The sequence below is a fragment of the Oncorhynchus kisutch genome, linkage group LG26 (assembly GCF_002021735.2).
Source record: "Oncorhynchus kisutch isolate 150728-3 linkage group LG26, Okis_V2, whole genome shotgun sequence".
Taxonomy (NCBI): Eukaryota; Metazoa; Chordata; class Actinopteri; order Salmoniformes; family Salmonidae; genus Oncorhynchus; species Oncorhynchus kisutch.
The window spans coordinates 40302895-40320008 of record NC_034199.2 but is presented as its reverse complement, the minus strand read 5'-3'; the positions used below and the strand labels follow the sequence as shown (position 1 = coordinate 40320008).

The 17114-nt window shown below is 44.6% G+C and overlaps 1 protein-coding gene across 30 annotated transcripts in view; it reads right to left on the bottom strand.

Annotated features, from left to right (window-relative positions):
• LOC109871270 (R3H domain-containing protein 1) overlaps positions 1-17114 on the bottom strand; it is a 62535-nt gene that overhangs the window by 31870 nt on the left and 13551 nt on the right. For 16 of the 30 annotated variants that reach the window (XR_004205604.1, XM_031805466.1, XM_031805451.1 and 13 more), the window contains one exon: positions 3430-3698. Coding sequence is in view for 21 of the 30 variants with exons in the window: in XM_031805466.1 (XP_031661326.1) it covers positions 3430-3624 (195 nt within the window). In the remaining 9 variants the exon portion in view is untranslated. Of the gene's footprint in view, positions 1-3429; positions 3699-8852; positions 10478-17114 lie in introns of those variants that run through there. The other 14 variants (XM_020462089.2, XM_031805459.1, XM_031805461.1 and 11 more) reach the window with 7 other exon arrangements.

The following is a 17114-nucleotide window of genomic DNA, read 5'->3' as shown; positions in this document are numbered from 1 at the left end:
GTGTGTGTGTGTGTGATATATATGTGTGTGTGTGTGTGTGTGTGTGATATATATGTGTGTGTGTGTGTGTGTGTGTGTGTGTGTGTGTGTGTGTGTGTGTGTGTGTGTGATATATGTGTGTGATGTGTGTGTGTGTGTGTGTGATATATGTGTGTGTGATATATGTGTGTGTGTGTGTGATATATATGTGTGTGTGTGTGTGATATATATGTGTGTGTGTGTGTGATATATATGTGTGTGTGTGTGTGATATATATGTGTGTGTGTGTGTGTGTGTTGTGTGTGGTGTGTGTGTGTGATATATGTGTGATATATGTGTGTGTGATATATGTGTGTGTGATATATGTGTGTGATGTGTGTGTGTGTGTGATATATGTGTGTGATGTGTGTGTGTGTGTGTGATATATGTGTGTGTGTGAGTGATATATGTGTGTGTGTGTGTGATATATGTGTGTGTGTGTGTGAGATATATGTGTGTGTGTGTGTGATATATGTGTGTGTGATATATGTGTGTGTGTGTGATATATGTGTGTGATATATGTGTGTGTGATATATGTGTGTGATATATGTGTGTGTGATATATGTGTGTGATATATGTGTGTGTGTGTGATATATGTGTGTGATATATGTGTGTGTGTGTGATATATGTGTGTGATGTGTGTGTGTGTGTGTGTGATATATGTGTGTGTGTGAGTGATATATGTGTGTGTGTGTGATATATGTGTGTGTGTGTGTGATATATGTGTGTGTGATATATGTGTGTGTGTGTGTGATATATGTGTGTGTGATATATGTGTGTGTGTGTGATATATGTGTGTGATGTGTGTGTGTGTGTGTGATATATGTGTGTGTGTGAGTGATATATGTGTGTGTGTGTGATATATGTGTGTGTGTGTGTGATATATGTGTGTGTGATATATGTGTGTGTGTGTGATATATGTGTGTGATATATGTGTGTGTGTGTGATATATGTGTGTGATATATGTGTGTGTGTGTGATATATGTGTGTGATATATGTGTGTGTGTGTGATATATGTGTGTGATATATGTGTGTGTGTGTGATATATGTGTGTGATATATGTGTGTGTGTGTGATATATGTGTGTGTGTGTGATATATGTGTGTGATATATGTGTGTGTGTGTGATATATGTGTGTGATATATGTGTGTGTGTGTGATATATGTGTGTGTGTGTGATATATGTGTGTGATATATGTGTGTGTGTGTGTGATATATGTGTGTGTGTGTGTGATATATGTGTGTGTGTGTGTGATATATGTGTGTGTGTGTGTGATATATGTGTGTGTGATATGTGTGTGTGTGTGTGTGATATATGTGTGTGTGTGTGATATATGTGTGTGTGTGTGATATATGTGTGTGTGTGTGATATATGTGTGTGTGTGTGTGTGTGTGTGTGTGGTGTGTGTGTGTGTGTGTGTGTGTGTGTGTGATATATGTGTGTGTGTGTGTGATATATGTGTGTGTGTGTGTGATATGTGTGTGTGTGTGTGTGATATATGTGTGTGTGTGTGTGTGATATATATGTGTGTGTGTGATATATGTGTGTGATATATGTGTGTGTGTGTGATATATGTGTGTGTGTGTGATATATGTGTGTGATATATGTGTGTGTGTGTGTGATATATGTGTGTGTGTGTGTGTGTGTGTGTGTGTGTGTGTGTGTGATATATGTGTGTGTGTGTGTGATATATGTGTGTGTGTGTGTGTGTGTGTGATATATGTGTGTGTGATATATGTGTGTGTGTGTGATATATGTGTGTGTGTGTGATATATGTGTGTGTGTGTGATATATGTGTGTGTGTGTGTGATATATATGTGTGTGATATATATGTGTGTGTGTGATATATATGTGTGTGTGTGTGTGTGTGTGATATATGTGTGTGATATATGTGTGTGTGTGTGTGTGATATATGTGTGTGTGTGTGTGTGATATATGTGTGTGTGTGTGTGTGATATATGTGTGTGTGTGTGTTGGTGATATATGTGTGTGTGATATATGTGTGTGATATAGTTGTGGTGATATATGTGTGTGTGTGTGTGTGTGATATATGTGTTGTGTGTGTGTGTGATATATGTGTGTGTGTGTGGTGTGATATATGTGTGATAATATGTGTGTGTTGTGATATATGTGTGATATATGTGTGTGTGTGATATATGTGTGATATATGTGTGTGTGTGATATATGTGTGATATATGTGTGTGTGTGGATATAGGTGTGATATATGTGTGTGTGTGTGGTGTGTGTGGTGATATATGTGTGTGTGTGTGTGTGTGTGTGTGTGATATATGTGTGTGTGTGTGTGTGGTGTGTGTGATATATGTGTGGTGTGGTGTGTGATATATGTGTGGTGTGTGTGTGTGATATATGTGTGTGTGTGTATATATGTGGTGTGTGTGATATATGTGTGTGTGTGATATAGTGTGTGTGTGTGTGTGATATATGTGTGTGTGTGATATATGTGTGTGTGTGTGTGTGATATATGTGTGTGTGTGTGATATATGTGTGTGTGTGTGTGATATATGTGTGTGTGTGTGATATATGTGTGTGTGTGTGTGTGATATATGTGTGTGTGTGTGATATATGTGTGTGTGTGTGTGTGATATATGTGTGTGTGTGTGTGATATATGTGTGTGTGTGTGTGTGTGATATATGTGTGTGTGTGTGTGTGATATATGTGTGTGTGTGTGTGATATATGTGTGTGTGTGTGTGATATATGTGTGTGTGTGTGTGTGTGTGATATATGTGTGTGTGTGTGTGTGTGTGATATATGTGTGTGTGTGATATATGTGTGATATATGTGTGTGTGTGATATATGTGTGATATATGTGTGTGTGTGATATATGTGTGTGTGTTGTGTGTGTGTGTGTGTGTGTGTGTGTGTGTGATATATGTGTGTGTGTGTGTGTGATATATGTGTGTGTGTGTGATATATGTGTGTGTGTGTGTGTGTGTGTGTGATATATGTGTGTGTGTGTGTGTGATATATGTGTGTGTGTGTGTGATATATGTGTGTGTGTGTGATATATGTGTGTGTGTGATATATGTGTGTGTGTGTGTGTGTGATATATGTGTGTGTGTGTGATATATATATGTGTGTGTGTGTGTGATATATATATGTGTGTGTGTGTGTGATATATGTGTGTGTGTGTGTGTGTGATATATGTGTGTGTGTGTGTGTGTGATATATGTGTGTGTGTGTGTGTGTGATATATGTGTGTGTGATATATGTGTGATATATGTGTGTGTGATATATGTGTGTGTGTGTGTGTGTGTGTGTGTGATATGATATATGTGTGTGTGTGTGTGTGTGATATATGTGTGTGTGTGTGTGTGTGTGTGTGTGTGATATGATATATGTGTGTGTGTGATATATGTGTGTGTGTGATATATGTGTGTGTGTGTGTGTACCGGCTGCGGTGCTGGGTGCTGGGCCTGCCGTGGGGTGGTGGCGCCGGAGAGAAGGGTGAAGCCCTCTGAGGCAGGGTCACTCGAGGTGCTGCTGCTGCTGCCGTGGGTGTCTGGATGGTGCTGGACCAGCTGGTGGCTGAGGCTCTGGCTTGTGTTGAGCTGGGTCGTACTGGAAGCCCTGAGGAAGAGGCCCATGTCCCCGTCACCAGCACTGGGTCCGGCAAGCAACGGCACTGGCCTCGCACAAGGCTCTCATGCCCCTCCGTGACCTGGAGAGAGGGAGAGAGAAAATGGTTTGTTAGTTTGCGTGTTCACTTAAATCCATAATGACCAATGTAAACTTCTCAACAACACTTTTATAGAACAGAGTCAGAGGTCAGCTAGGTCAAGTGGATTTCCAGCTCGCTCCACCTCACCTCTCGGCCCTACGAAGCCCTGGGTAAACGGGCACTGTGTCACCTCAGACGATGCAATGGGTACCAAGAAACATGGTAGCTAGTTCAGAACATTAACTGTCTGATCAGTGCTACACTGGCCAGGAAAACTCAGACAAGTTGCCTATGCCAAATTCCTATAATCGAAACCAATTTGTTAGCGCTTCCAGAATTGAGTTGTGTAAAAACACACACCAGTCCAGACAGTCGCTAAAACAAGCCATGCCTTTGCTGGAGGCCTGAGATCATCGGGACGTGTTGAGAATGGCAGGGCACAGCTAAGCAAACACTTGCCGGGTTCCTGACTCTGACAATGTAGCTCGTTTATCAGGCTAATGGAGGTGGCGCGGGGCTGAAGCAGGAACTGCTTGCATTATTTATGGTTCCGACGACCTCGCCTGATTGGGATTCATGAGATCTGGAGCCCGGGGCTGGTGGGGGCCGTCAGTGGAGAGGACAGGTGTGTGTATGTGTGGGTGGCTCCTGTCCTTGCACTTAAAACACACAAAGCGACGTCTGTCGGTTTGCCGCAACCTCCTGTCCGTCAACAGGGCGTGTGGTATCTGTTAGAGTCCCTCTGCTTGGACCCTTTCCCAAGGCCTCCGGCCATCTGGTCTGCCTGCCTTGTGCTGTGTGTGAGAGTGAGCCTGCCAAAAGCCCTCCACAACCCTCACACTATGTGGATCACAGAGACCAGCCGTCAGCAAGGGGCTGAACAAGACGCTAAGCATATTTTTCCGCCTCTTCTCTAAATGCACCCACTCAAGGACAATGATGCTTTTAATGCGACCGGAGAAGAGCCATTTTTTTTCTCCCCTCGTTTTCCGCGGCGCAGCCGGCACCAGGCGAGTTAGGATGCCCACGCATGGCCGGCTACAGATGGAGGCTCTCCAGGGGGGAGAAAAGGAGAGCAGGGCAGGGTGGTGGCATTGGTAGAGTAGAGGGGAGCAGGACTGGGTGGTGGCGTTGGTAGAGTAGAGGGGAGCAGGGCTGGGTGGTGGCATTGGTAGAGGAGAGGGGGGCAGGGTGGTGGCATTGGTAGAGGAGAGGGGAGCAGGGCTGGGTGGTGGCGTTGGTAGAGGAGAGGGGAGCAGGACTGGGTGGTGGCGTTGGTAGAGGAGAGGGGAGCAGGACTGGGTGGTGGCGTTGGTAGAGGAGAGGGGAGCAGGGCTGGGTGGTGGCGTTGGTAGAGGAGAGGGGAGCAGGACTGGGTGGTGGCGTTGGTAGAGGAGAGGGGAGCAGGACTGGGTGGTGGTGGGAGGACCAGTGCAACCTGACTCAGGCCCCATGAGGATCAACCTCCACAGGGTTGTGGTGCGATGAGCATCTTACAGCAGCAGGAGGCCACCCCGGACACATGACTCTTCAGGGGCTTCTGGTTTCAGCTAGAGCACCGATTGGACGTTCAGTCTAATATTCCATGCCTGTACATATGCTCCTTTGTGTTTTCTGATGACATCATGAGTGCATCATTTCTACGACAGATGCTCGTTCTTTTCACAACGTCACTTGGTTCACACAAATGCATTTGTGGAGGACAGAGGGAAGACTTTACAGAGGCAAAGAAAATGGCATTTTTATTTTCCTTTGAGATAGAAAAACAGAAGAAGCCTCTCCCTTCTTCCTCATCCTCTTCCTCCATCAAACTTATTAAATTTTTAAAAAAGGGCAGCGCTGCTGTTTCTGTTTGGCTGGAGCCTGATCAGCTGCAGGCAGCGCTGAACAGAGCAGGCGAGTCCACATTTACCACTAATTGGCCAGTGTGTTTTAGCTGAGCGGCTAGCCAGATAAGAGATGGCAGTCTCCTCTCCTCACAGTTGACTTGGGAAATTGAGGTATTTACAACTGTGGCCGAGCGAAACAGAATAAAACCACAGGTGGATGTGTCACGTTTGTGAGTGACCCTGGTGAATGTAACGGACTGTGTGTGTGCGCGCGCGTCTCTCGCGCTCATCTAAAAATCGGCAAATGGATCTAGGGAAATACACATGAAATAGATACACATGACATCTGTGTTGGTGTCAACGAGTGACAGCTTAGCGTGAAGGTCCTAATTTTGTCAGGCTGGATAAACTGTTGGCTGCTTTCTCTTCCTGCCGTGTTGTGTGCAAAACGAGAGGCAGAGCTGCTTCCCAAATGGTACCCTATGGACTATATAGGGAATAAGCTGCCATTTGGGACACAGACAGGTGTCTAGTATACATAAATAGTGAGGGAGTATGGCACTAACCTGCAGAAGAGAGGAGAGCGGGGACAGTCAGCTACTGTGTCTACAACTTGACATTGTAATAAACCAGAGTCAAATAGACTGATCTGTCCGTGACAGTTCAATCATGTTTTAACTAACCATGAACATATAATGACATTTTCCTGAAAATAAACTGGGTAAACAGTATTTCCTGCAAATGCAATTACAGTATGTGAATCACAAAAAAAAAACCATTTATTTTCACCGTGGGGAAAGCATTTATTCTGGAGGATGACTTATAATTGTAACATAACAAAAAAAGTGACTTGTTGCATTGTCCAGAATAACAAAAAAGTGCATTTCATTCCGCAAGATTAGAATCCTTTGAACTGAGGGAGAAGACAACTAATTAAATTCCTTCCTTTTTGTTATTTACCACACATACACGTGTCACTTAGCAGACACTTCAATCCAAAGTGACTTACAGTATTGAGTGCAGTATTGAGTGCATAAATGTTGAGTGTTTATTCACTGGTCCCCCGTGGGAATTGAACTCACAACCCTGGCGTTGCAAGCGCCATTCTCTACCAACTGAGCCACACGGGACCAAACACACACAAAAAATTATAATTAAAAGACCAGGGGGAAAAAGAAAAAAATCCAGAGGGAAACTCCGTAAGTGCCCATTTCTTCCATCACCATCTGAAATATTCCCTGGCTTCAGTTTGGATGTGCGCCAATACCACTCGCGGTTCCATTCACACACTAAGTTTCTGCTGCATTCAACACACTGAAGTCCACCTCCAGCCCCCCAGGGTGCTTTCTTTAATGACGATCTGAATTAGGGGTGGGAGGTTCAACTCCCAGACCCCGCTGCCCATTTCCATCTGCTTAAACACAAAGCCGTGAAAATACTTCGTTTTTTTTTTAAAGTGCCGGCCGCGGTTATATTAAATGCAGGAATATATTAGTCTGTCAGTAGATCGAGCTACACTAATGACTTCAATAGCAATCATCATATCCACATAACAGATCATCCCATTCAGCGGAATGAACTCGCACAGCAGAGTGAGAGATTCACTAACGGAGAAGGGCCAGCTGACCTCAGGGCTGCTGCCAGGGACGAGGCTACGGCTGCTGCCAGGGAAGAGGCTACGGCTGCTGCCAGGGACGAGGCTACGGCTGCTGCCAGGGACGAGGCTACGGCTGCTGCCAGGGACGAGGCTACGGCTGCTGCCAGGGACGAGGCTACGGCTGCTGCCAGGGACGAGGCTACGGCTGCTGCCAGGGACGAGGCTACGGCTGCTGCCAGGGACGAGGCTACGGCTGCTGCCAGGGACGAGGCTACGGCTGCTGCCAGGGACGAGGCTACGGCTGCTGCCAGGGACGAGGCTACCTCTAGCTTCCTTTCAATTACCAACGGTGGAGAAAAAGGAGAAAGAATGAATGAAACCTACAAGGGAAAAGGGGGGGAGATAAAAATCAAAAGGCATGATGCAGTTTTTTTTCCTTTGCTGGACGGCAGCAGCCGCCAGTCAGCACACAAAGGAGCGCTAGGTTCTGCTAATGAGGACTTCCTGAGGAGGTTAGAGAACAACGGGCCAGGCTACACTCCCATCACAGCTAAATCCATATAGCAATTACACCACTTAATTGCCTTTTTGAGACATATATTCCCTTTCCGCTTAATGTTAATGCAATTACGCCGGGGTTCCTGGGTAATGTTAAATGCTATCTCTGGAGTGCATCTCTGGAGCATTGTGGCATGCAGTAGCACTGGGTCCCTTTATATCATTCATTTTAAACCCCTCTTAAGAGCGAGGCTGGAGGAGACTGAGCTGAATCATTAACCAGACTCTGCGAAAATGGCCCTTGTCGCCTCTCCCTCTCTCGCTCTCTCCCCCACCCATCCCTCTCCACTCCACTCCAGCCATCTGGGATTGTGATGGGAGTCAACGCTCACCGACGGCGAGAGACATTTCAGATAGGCATCCAATTAGAATGATTAATTTGGCCCCCCTTTCATTAGGTGTAAAATTAATAAATAGACATCAAAGAATATGAGACCAGGATTGTGGGGGATTTGATGAGGACGGCTGATGGCCAATAGATGCAAAGTAGCCGTTAGGTCTGTGGTGCCAGCAGCAGTCCGACAGACTCCATTCCCCATCGTAACCTTGTACCACTTTACCAGGACTTTGTTTGTCCCATTTAACAGAAATGAGATGCACAGTATTAAGGGCAACTAAATATAAGCGGCCCGCTCTACCCATTACAATACGGTTCACGAGGACTTCGAATTTTCTTTGTGTTTTTTTGGGGGGGGGCTAATGGTCCCCCAAGGTATCATACGGGGGAAAATGGACCAGTGAAGTATTAGCAAATAACGCCAAGCTAGTAATGCTACAGTACGATCAGGGATAATAAGCCATTCATCAGCCAGAGGACAACGGAACAAAAACAAAAAAACGTACCTGGAAACAGAAACAAGCCTGAAAACGCTGACAAAGGCACCAGAGGATAAAAAGCAAATGACAACATTTCTGAAAAGCTTTTGAGCAAATTGGGCACTTACTAGGTGAATTGCAACAATTACAGTTGAATAAGAAGCTTCCTCCTACCAAACAGAGTAATAATATTCAGAGTTGAAAAGCTCTGCAGAATCCGCACCCCATTAGACAACAACCTTTTCCAGTGAAAAAAAGAAAGAAAAAGCTGCCGTGTCACAAATTGACAATGCCAGTGAACGATGGTGCACAATTTGAATAGACATTGAAAGAGAGAGATGAAACCCGTCTTACTGTTGTATGCATTTCCCTCCTGGTCCAAGCGTGGCACAGCGAGTAAGGATTCAGCACGAGGGACTGAGCAGCTTGGTCCGAGCACCGTGGTGCTATTCAGGACACGATTGAGTAGGGGGCCAAAAGATTGAGATTGAGTAGGGGGCCAAGCACACCACTTTCTTCCCCCTGCCTCCCTCCCACTCACCTAGGGAAATAAGCCCTTTGGCAAAGAAACAACATCGCAGCAGCACAAGTAACATTTTCAACTGAAAAGTTCAAATGTTACTTGGACCAAAGACAACCTTGGTGCCAAAAATGACAAAGATCCAGGCTGCCAATCGTATCCCTCCTTTGTAAACACTAATAAGCTTGTGAACTTTAGAAAAGCTGCAGCATATCTCCGGGAAACTTTGCTCTCAAAACGTGAATCGCTGAACACTACAGCAACGTTCAAACAGTCTCACGTTTATTTCTCCATGTATAAGACAAGAGAAACAGAGGGAAAACCCACTTACACAGAGAGTGCTCGTTCATTGGACATTGTTCTGGTAGGAACTTACACCCCTTGAGCGGAGTGTGCAGACAACATAACTCACTCACCTGCCACATTGTAGCCTCCATTATTTCCATTGGTCAGGGGTTTAGTTTCCATAGTACCAGAGGCTGCATTGGCTGTGAATGTTGCCGGTCGGAGAAAGGTCCCCGAGACAGCACCCTCTCCTTCTTCCCTCTCTTCCCTGCTCTCTCTCTCACACACACACACACTCACTCACTCCGTCTCTCTCTGCAGAGCTAGCTCACTCTGTCTGCCTGTGTCTGCCTTGCTCTCTGCTCTGCAGCGCTCTCTGTCTGCGCCAGGCTGTCTAAGTGCCAGAACCCATGGTTGGATTGTGGCTCTCGCTCCGAGGCCTCGGAGACAGCGCCAAATCAACGGCTGGGCTGTGTGACGTCAGAGCCAGGCTCAGCCACTCAGGTGGCTTGGCTGGGCTCGCGGCACGTCACTGGCTATATTGCACTCTTCATTAGCTATACAGCCGGATGCCGCAACGTCAAGTGGAGCCGTGGGAGGTTTACGTACCTCATCCATCCCTCCCATCAATAACCAACACTCTCCCCCCAAAATCACACCCCACCCCAAGTGCGTGGGAGTTTGTGTAAGGGTGAGTGTGGGAAAGGTGGGGATATGTTGGGCCACAGGAGCTGAATACTGTGGAGGTAGAGAGAGGTAAAGAAAGCCAAGATAATTCTGCCTTATAGGTGTATTTTATTGATCGACTGTAGTAGTCAAACAATTAAGCAAGAGCAACTGAACATCTCATTTGAAAGGTTTTGGCCCGTCTCTTCCTTTCTCCAAGTCTCTTAGTGGGGGAAAAATAATACTAATCCAGAGATTGTTACTGCAAGACAAAAACAAAAAAAAGAGTTGATCATTCATTATTCATCAAGAACTGCTTGGCCTAATCAACTCTATAGGACAAGATACAGATGCTCAGTGATCTGAATATGTTAACAAGAAAAGGTCTGTGCACTGCATATGCACACCATTCCTCATAGAATATTTCATGGTATGAAAACCAACAATGTCATAATCGTACTACTGTACTCCACAAACAGGCTTCTTAGAGTGAGAAAAACCCAACCCAACAATAGCTTCTCATTCCTAAACAGCTCATTAAAATCTGGGTGGTACTAAAATAAACAGCATTTCTCTCAGGGATAGGGAACATGAAACAGAAAGCTAAATCCTTTCTCCCTCTGCCATTGATCTTTGTGGGGTCCTCACAAGCCCCTCGAGCAAACGCACAGACACCTAAAAAATAAATAATAATAATAACATCCGACAATTACAGCAGACGTATGCGGCACCCTGCCTCTGCTGTAAACAAATATGATTCTCACACCTTGAGAATTCTACAGTTTTAAACATGGAATTAATGAGTCCTTCCTCCATCCTCCCTCAATAATCTATAAACAGATCCCTGACAAGAAACCATCAGGAGTCAGTGTGTTCATTACATTTGTTTACATTATTTTGCACCGACATGGGGAGTTGAGCACAAAGAGATGGTGTTTGGCAATAACACGGGCTTTGAATGCCTCAGTAATAACCAGATGATTGGAGGGAGAGAGGGAAGGAGAAAGAGACGGAAAGACAGAAAAATATATATAACCAGGCGTTTGTTTTTGCAAGCCTTTTCCCTGAAACCGTATTGTTGAATTAGCCCTGGCATGCTCGAGTCTTAGATTAAAACCTGTCCCTGGGCTTCCCTGGTGATATTAATATTTGATGATAGCTCCTTAAACGACTTAAATTGCAAGATCACAAACCTTCCCTATGCTGCAGGAAATAAAAGTATTTGGCTATGGTTTAAAACGATCATTCTGAAAGTTAAGAGGCAGCTCTTACTGTATATATATCATTAGACTTTACTCCATAATGCCTGAAACCTGTATGGACAAACCTAAATTCTGAGAGAAATAATGACATAATGTCTCACTCATTGAATTGGTCGTAGAGCATCACACCGTTGAGGTGCTAAGTCACACTGTCACCTCTGCATGTGTATGTGGAGGTGTGACAGAGCTGAGTGATAGGTCTGGTGGGGAGAAATACCACACACACACACACAATGTTGTGTTGGTGAAGTAAACAACTAGGCAGAAAGGTGCTGGTGCCCCCTTTCTCAGCATTCCACACCTGACTAGATCTGTCATCAAAATACCTCTGGAAGATTAAACCCACCCGGTGCACTACTACACACCCCTGGCGAATAAGGCTTTTGGTGTTGCCGTCGTAACTGGGGAATATTCACCTCATACTAATTAATTTTATGCATTGCAAAGCAAGCTGGGGAGGAAATGGATTCAGATTAGCACTGACTTAGTTCAAACTCCCAAGCGTGGTAGTGGAGACGCGGCATTTACAAGGAGCATCCAAACCACGCGTCACTAACGCTAGTAGTGCAACACATCCTGCTTTCAATTTAACAGGAGGAACATACGTGCATATGAGCCAAATACGGCCTTCACTTGGGATGTGTCTGACAACGTTACTAGAAGTCAAATCTTTGCTTTCAACGTTCTTGTTTCCTCAATTCCTCTCAAACCTCCTTGTGGGAGGGAAACCAGGATTGAGAAAGCAACGATTTGATGCCGGGCGGCTAGTAACCGTTTTCAGACAGCCCTGGAGAGAGAAATCAACAATGCATCATGCCGATGGTGACAGTAAGTGGAGGAGAAGACAAATGCCATAATCCCAACCCGCCATCTAATTGCCCTGGACTGCGTCAGTCCCCAAAGAAAATGATCCCCCTCTCGGTTATTAAATTAGAACTAACATGTGTCACGGCAAATCTGTTGGAAAATTATAACCCTATAAACCGACCACGAATCATAAAAAAGTAGTGTCACTGCACTGCTAATTCCAGACATTCCTGAGGCTCGAAGAGTCGATCGCAACGTTACACTGTAACTCAAAATAATGAACAATGGACAACCCCTCAAAACAGTGGTTCATCAACATTCTACAATCACAAGGAACTAACTGGCTGGGAAAATGTGAGTCGTTTTTGACACTGGGTCACTGATAATGGCCAATCACGACGCTTCCTGCAACCGACCTGTCAACGCTATTCCCCAAGATCAGCTGGGTGTTTTGACCCAGTGGAAAACAAAATAATATTATCAGATGTCAGGCACAATTCAATGATTGGACCTCGAACATCAACTTGGACCTCGAACATCAACTTGGACCTCGAACAACAACTTGAAGCATCAAACACGTCAAAGGGTTTTTGAGCCACGTTCCTTCTTTGACGGCCGTTCCAAGGCAAAATAGCTTGCATTGCTCTGCAGTGATTTACAAAGCTAAAAGGAGCATGCCTTTCCCCAGTCAGACAAGAGTCAGATGCCAACGGCAGGGTTTTAAACAACTGGTCTAATCCTGAATGCTGATTGGTTAAAACTGCATTAAATCTATTAGATCTGCTAGATTACATTGCGTCCCACAGAGATGCTGGCCATTATTCTGTATAACATAAGAGTGAAAATTCCAATCAGAAACAGAGGAAGGATCCCATTGCAGCGACTGGAATAAAATCTAAAATCACACAGGGGGGGGGGGGGGGGGTCTTCAACATCAAGCCATATTAAAAAGTATGAGTTCTGGAAATGGGTAGGTTCTTCTAAGCAATAAATACACTAAGTGCCTTGGCAGGGCCAAATGCGCTGGCTCAGCTTGGGAAAGAGAGAGAAATGGAGAGGCAGATCTAACCATGTTGTCACACCCACTATTCCCTCGGTCTCCTTTCAGAGATTTTGAGATTGAGCCATTAACAGATGGTATAATTCTCGATACAAAGCCGTGAAATCAAAACAGTTTATCATTTGACTCCATCCAAAAACATTTAATGAGGACTGAGACTACCAGCAAACTATATTCCTGCATGCCTTCTGTAATTGTATAGGCAGTTTTCAGGTTTATTCTGCCCACGCAATCAAATTAAATTATTGTCATATGCTCATATGTAAACAGGTGTAGGCTAAGAGTGAAATGCTTACAGGCCCTTCCCAACAACACAGGGGGAAAGAATTAGAAAATAATATGGAATAAATTCACAAATCAGTAATGATAACTTGGCTATATACACGGGGTACTAGTACCGAGTTGTTGTGCAAGGGTACGAGGTAATTGAGGTAGACATGTACATATAGGTAGGGATAAAGTGACTAGTCAACAGGATAGATAATAAATAGTAGCAGCAGCATATGTGAGGAGTCAAAAGAGTTAGTGCAAAAGGGGTCAATGCAGATGGTTAACTACCCGGACTAACTATTTGGCAGTCTTATAGCTTGGGGGTAGAAACTGTTCAGGGTCCTGTTAGTTCCAGGCTTGGTGCATCGGCACAGCTTGCAGTGTAGTAACAGAGTGAACAGTCTTCAACTTTTGGCCTTCCTCCGACTCCGCCTGGTATAGAGGTCCTGGATGGCAGAGAGCTCGCTCCGCCCCTGGGCCCTACCCTCTGTAAGCAGTTGCCATACCAGGCGGTGATACACCCAGTCGAGATGATCTCAATGGTGCAGCTGTAGAACTTTGAAGATTTGAGTGCCCACGCCGAATCATTTCAGCGTCCTGACTGGAAAGAAGCATTGTCGTGCTTTCTTCAAGACTGTGTTGGGGTGTATGGACCAGGGTTGGAGGGGGGTTCCAAATTTTCATAGTCATACAGTTCTCTCGTTCCAGGATTTATGGTATTACCGGCTTAGTACACAAGGGGGCGCAAAAAAACCTAAAAGGACTATTGTGCATCTGTTACCAGAATGCTAACCAAATTTGCACATGTAATAGCAAATGTCCATGGAGGCTGCTATCTAAATATGCTAATGAGCTCAAACGAAAATAAACAAAATGAACAAAGTTGACGCATACTTGTCTGTGTCAACGGTCTGTGTACTCGGTCTGTCTGGAGTCACAAAGGCAACGGGCCTGCCTGCTCTGCTCAGAATGAAAACGCAGAGGAGAAAAAGAGGCAAGGAAATCAAAAGATCGTGGCAGCTGCACAAATAACTCAACCAAAGGGCTTTGACTTCTCAAACACGGCAGAAAGTTTACACAATATGATGCCCTGTCACCTTATTCAGTAAGTTACCTAGATAACTAGCAAGTTAAACTTAGGGGTTGCATTAATGCAGAATTCTTTTTCAGGAAAATATATATCTTGCTGCGTTTTCTAAATGCTGAGCTAAAAAGCTTCTTATTGTAATTTCTGCATCAGACTAGTTTTGTGCTTCAGATGCACTTCTCCACTAGGATGAGAATTCACAAATTGGTATTTATCAGCAGACAGAGCTCTGACTGGTGTAGCTTTTTCTCCTGTTATTTATTTTTTCTTGGTGTGATAAGCCTATTTTCTCCTGTAAAATTCAAGATGGACTTAAAGCAAAACATAAGGACATGTAGCCAGCTACATTCTTTCTATAATAAACAACTACGATGGCCATGCATCGTAAAATAAAAATAATTAAATGCTGTGCCTTTTCATTGTAAGCTTGTTAACTAGTTTGGCTAACAGCCAAATAGCGTTGCAATTTTCTGTGAAGAAAAACCATAGTTGCGTGTCCTTGATCACTCTATTGAGGCAAAGAATAATATATATAAAACAGGACCCCGGTCAATACACAGCTGGACTCACCTGCTCACGCTTTCACCCCTTGTGCCATTTACAAACAAACACTCGACTGGCTCAGCTTCATCATGCAAAATAATGTGACAGGTTAAATGAAGAACGTGATCCATTTTATCTCCTAACATACTGCACAAGTTAACTGCAAGCATTTACTTAGAAAGTAGCAACAAATTGGGGAAAAAATTCTGACGACCATCCAGTTGCCATTTCCAAACACCCCAGTATACGGTTTACCAACCAAACCTAGTGTGGACCATTCTAATTCCTTAGTGATGTGGACAACGAGGAACTTGATATTCTCAACCCGCTCCACTACAGCCCCGTCGATGAGGATTGGGGCCCTCCGTTTCCTGTAGTCCACGATCAGCTCCTTTGTCTTGTAGACATTGAGGAAAATGTAGTTGTCCTGGCACCACACTGCCAGGTCACGGACCTCCTGCCTATAGGCGGTCTCTTCGTTGTCAGTGATAAGGCCAACCGCTGTCATATCGTCAGTGAACTTAGTGTTGGGAGTTGTGGCAGCCATGCAGTCGTGGGTGAACAGGGAGTACAAGAGGGGACTAAGCACACACACCTGAGGGGCCCTCAAGATGCCGGTCAGCGTGGTGGATGTGTTGTTGCTTAACCTCACCACCAGGGGACAGTCCATTAGGGAGTCCAGCATCCATTTGTAGAGGGAGCTGTTAAGTCCCAGGGTCCTTAGCTTAGTGATGAGCTTGGACGACACTATGGTGTTGAACACTGAGCTATAATAAATGAACAGCATTCTCACATAGGTGCTTCTCTTGTCCAGGTGGGAAAGGGCAGAGTGGAGTGCAATAAAGATTGCCATTATCTGTGGATCTGTTGGGGGGGTATGCGAATTGGAGTGGGTCCATGGTGTCTGGGATGGGATGAAGTTGATGTGAGCCATGACCAGCCTTTAAAAAAAAAAAAATCTAAGCATTGAAACGGCTACAGATGCGAGTGCCATGGGGCAATAGTCATTTCGACAGGTTACCTTGGCGTTCTTGGGCACAGGGTCTATGGTGGTATGCTTGAAACATGAAGGTATTACAAACTGGGTGAGGGAGAGGTTGAAAATATCAGTGTAGACACTTGCCATGGTCAGAGGTAGTGATGTGAAAAATGTTCTTAATGTTTAAACTACCGTTTTTTAATCGGTTTTCTGTTAAAACGATAACATTTGATACAATTCCACATCAAATCCTTTTGCATGCTAAGGCCGCTAGGGGGCAATGAAGTTCTACCTCAGTCCTACAGCAGGCGGCACCTGAAATACGCTTGAGGCAGGTGACATTATGTCCAGAAGACAACCGCTAATTCACATTGACTCACGTTTCTTTCAATTGTTATGCGCATTAGCGACTCACAACAAAAATGTACCTAGCCAAATGATCACAGTTCTCCCTACATTCTCTTTTCCCTTTGTTGTGGCTCACTCAATTTCGATGCAACCGCACCCCACACACACACGCTGCGCACCCAAGCTCACCGCTCCCCACACACACACACACACACACAGCTCCCATTAGGATTAAAGACAATGATTGCCTTTAAAACATAACTAAATCTCAAAACCTTTATAACAAATTCAAAATGGACTGGTTGATTAAAGTAGGGAAATGTGTTCCTATTACAAGCTGCAGTTAAGGAATAATAAAGAAGTCGTCTTTTTTTCTAACTGCTACAGTGTGCCATTTAAAAATGAGGTTACAACCCCCCCCCCCCAAACCTAGGCAAGATCCAGAATGGAAGATTGTTGCTTTCTAATGCCGTTTACTGTTGGTCTCAACTCCAGTTGTAAAGGGAATAACACCCTGTTGAAATGGCAATAAACAGCGATATTGATGAGAAAGACGCATCCGTTTCAGCAGTGCGAGTCATGGCTCAAAACGGCGCTTGCTAAACTTAATTTAGCAAATTACCTCAACTCAAGTAGGCCATTGACAATGGCTGCATATCAACTGCAATCATTTCTGTAACCAATGTTTTTTCCCCAACTTAACGACAATGACTTGCTGAGCGCTTTATATCCGTAGCAAATAATTTGAATGATTAATATCCCCTCTTGCTAACATCAGAGCATTGTTGC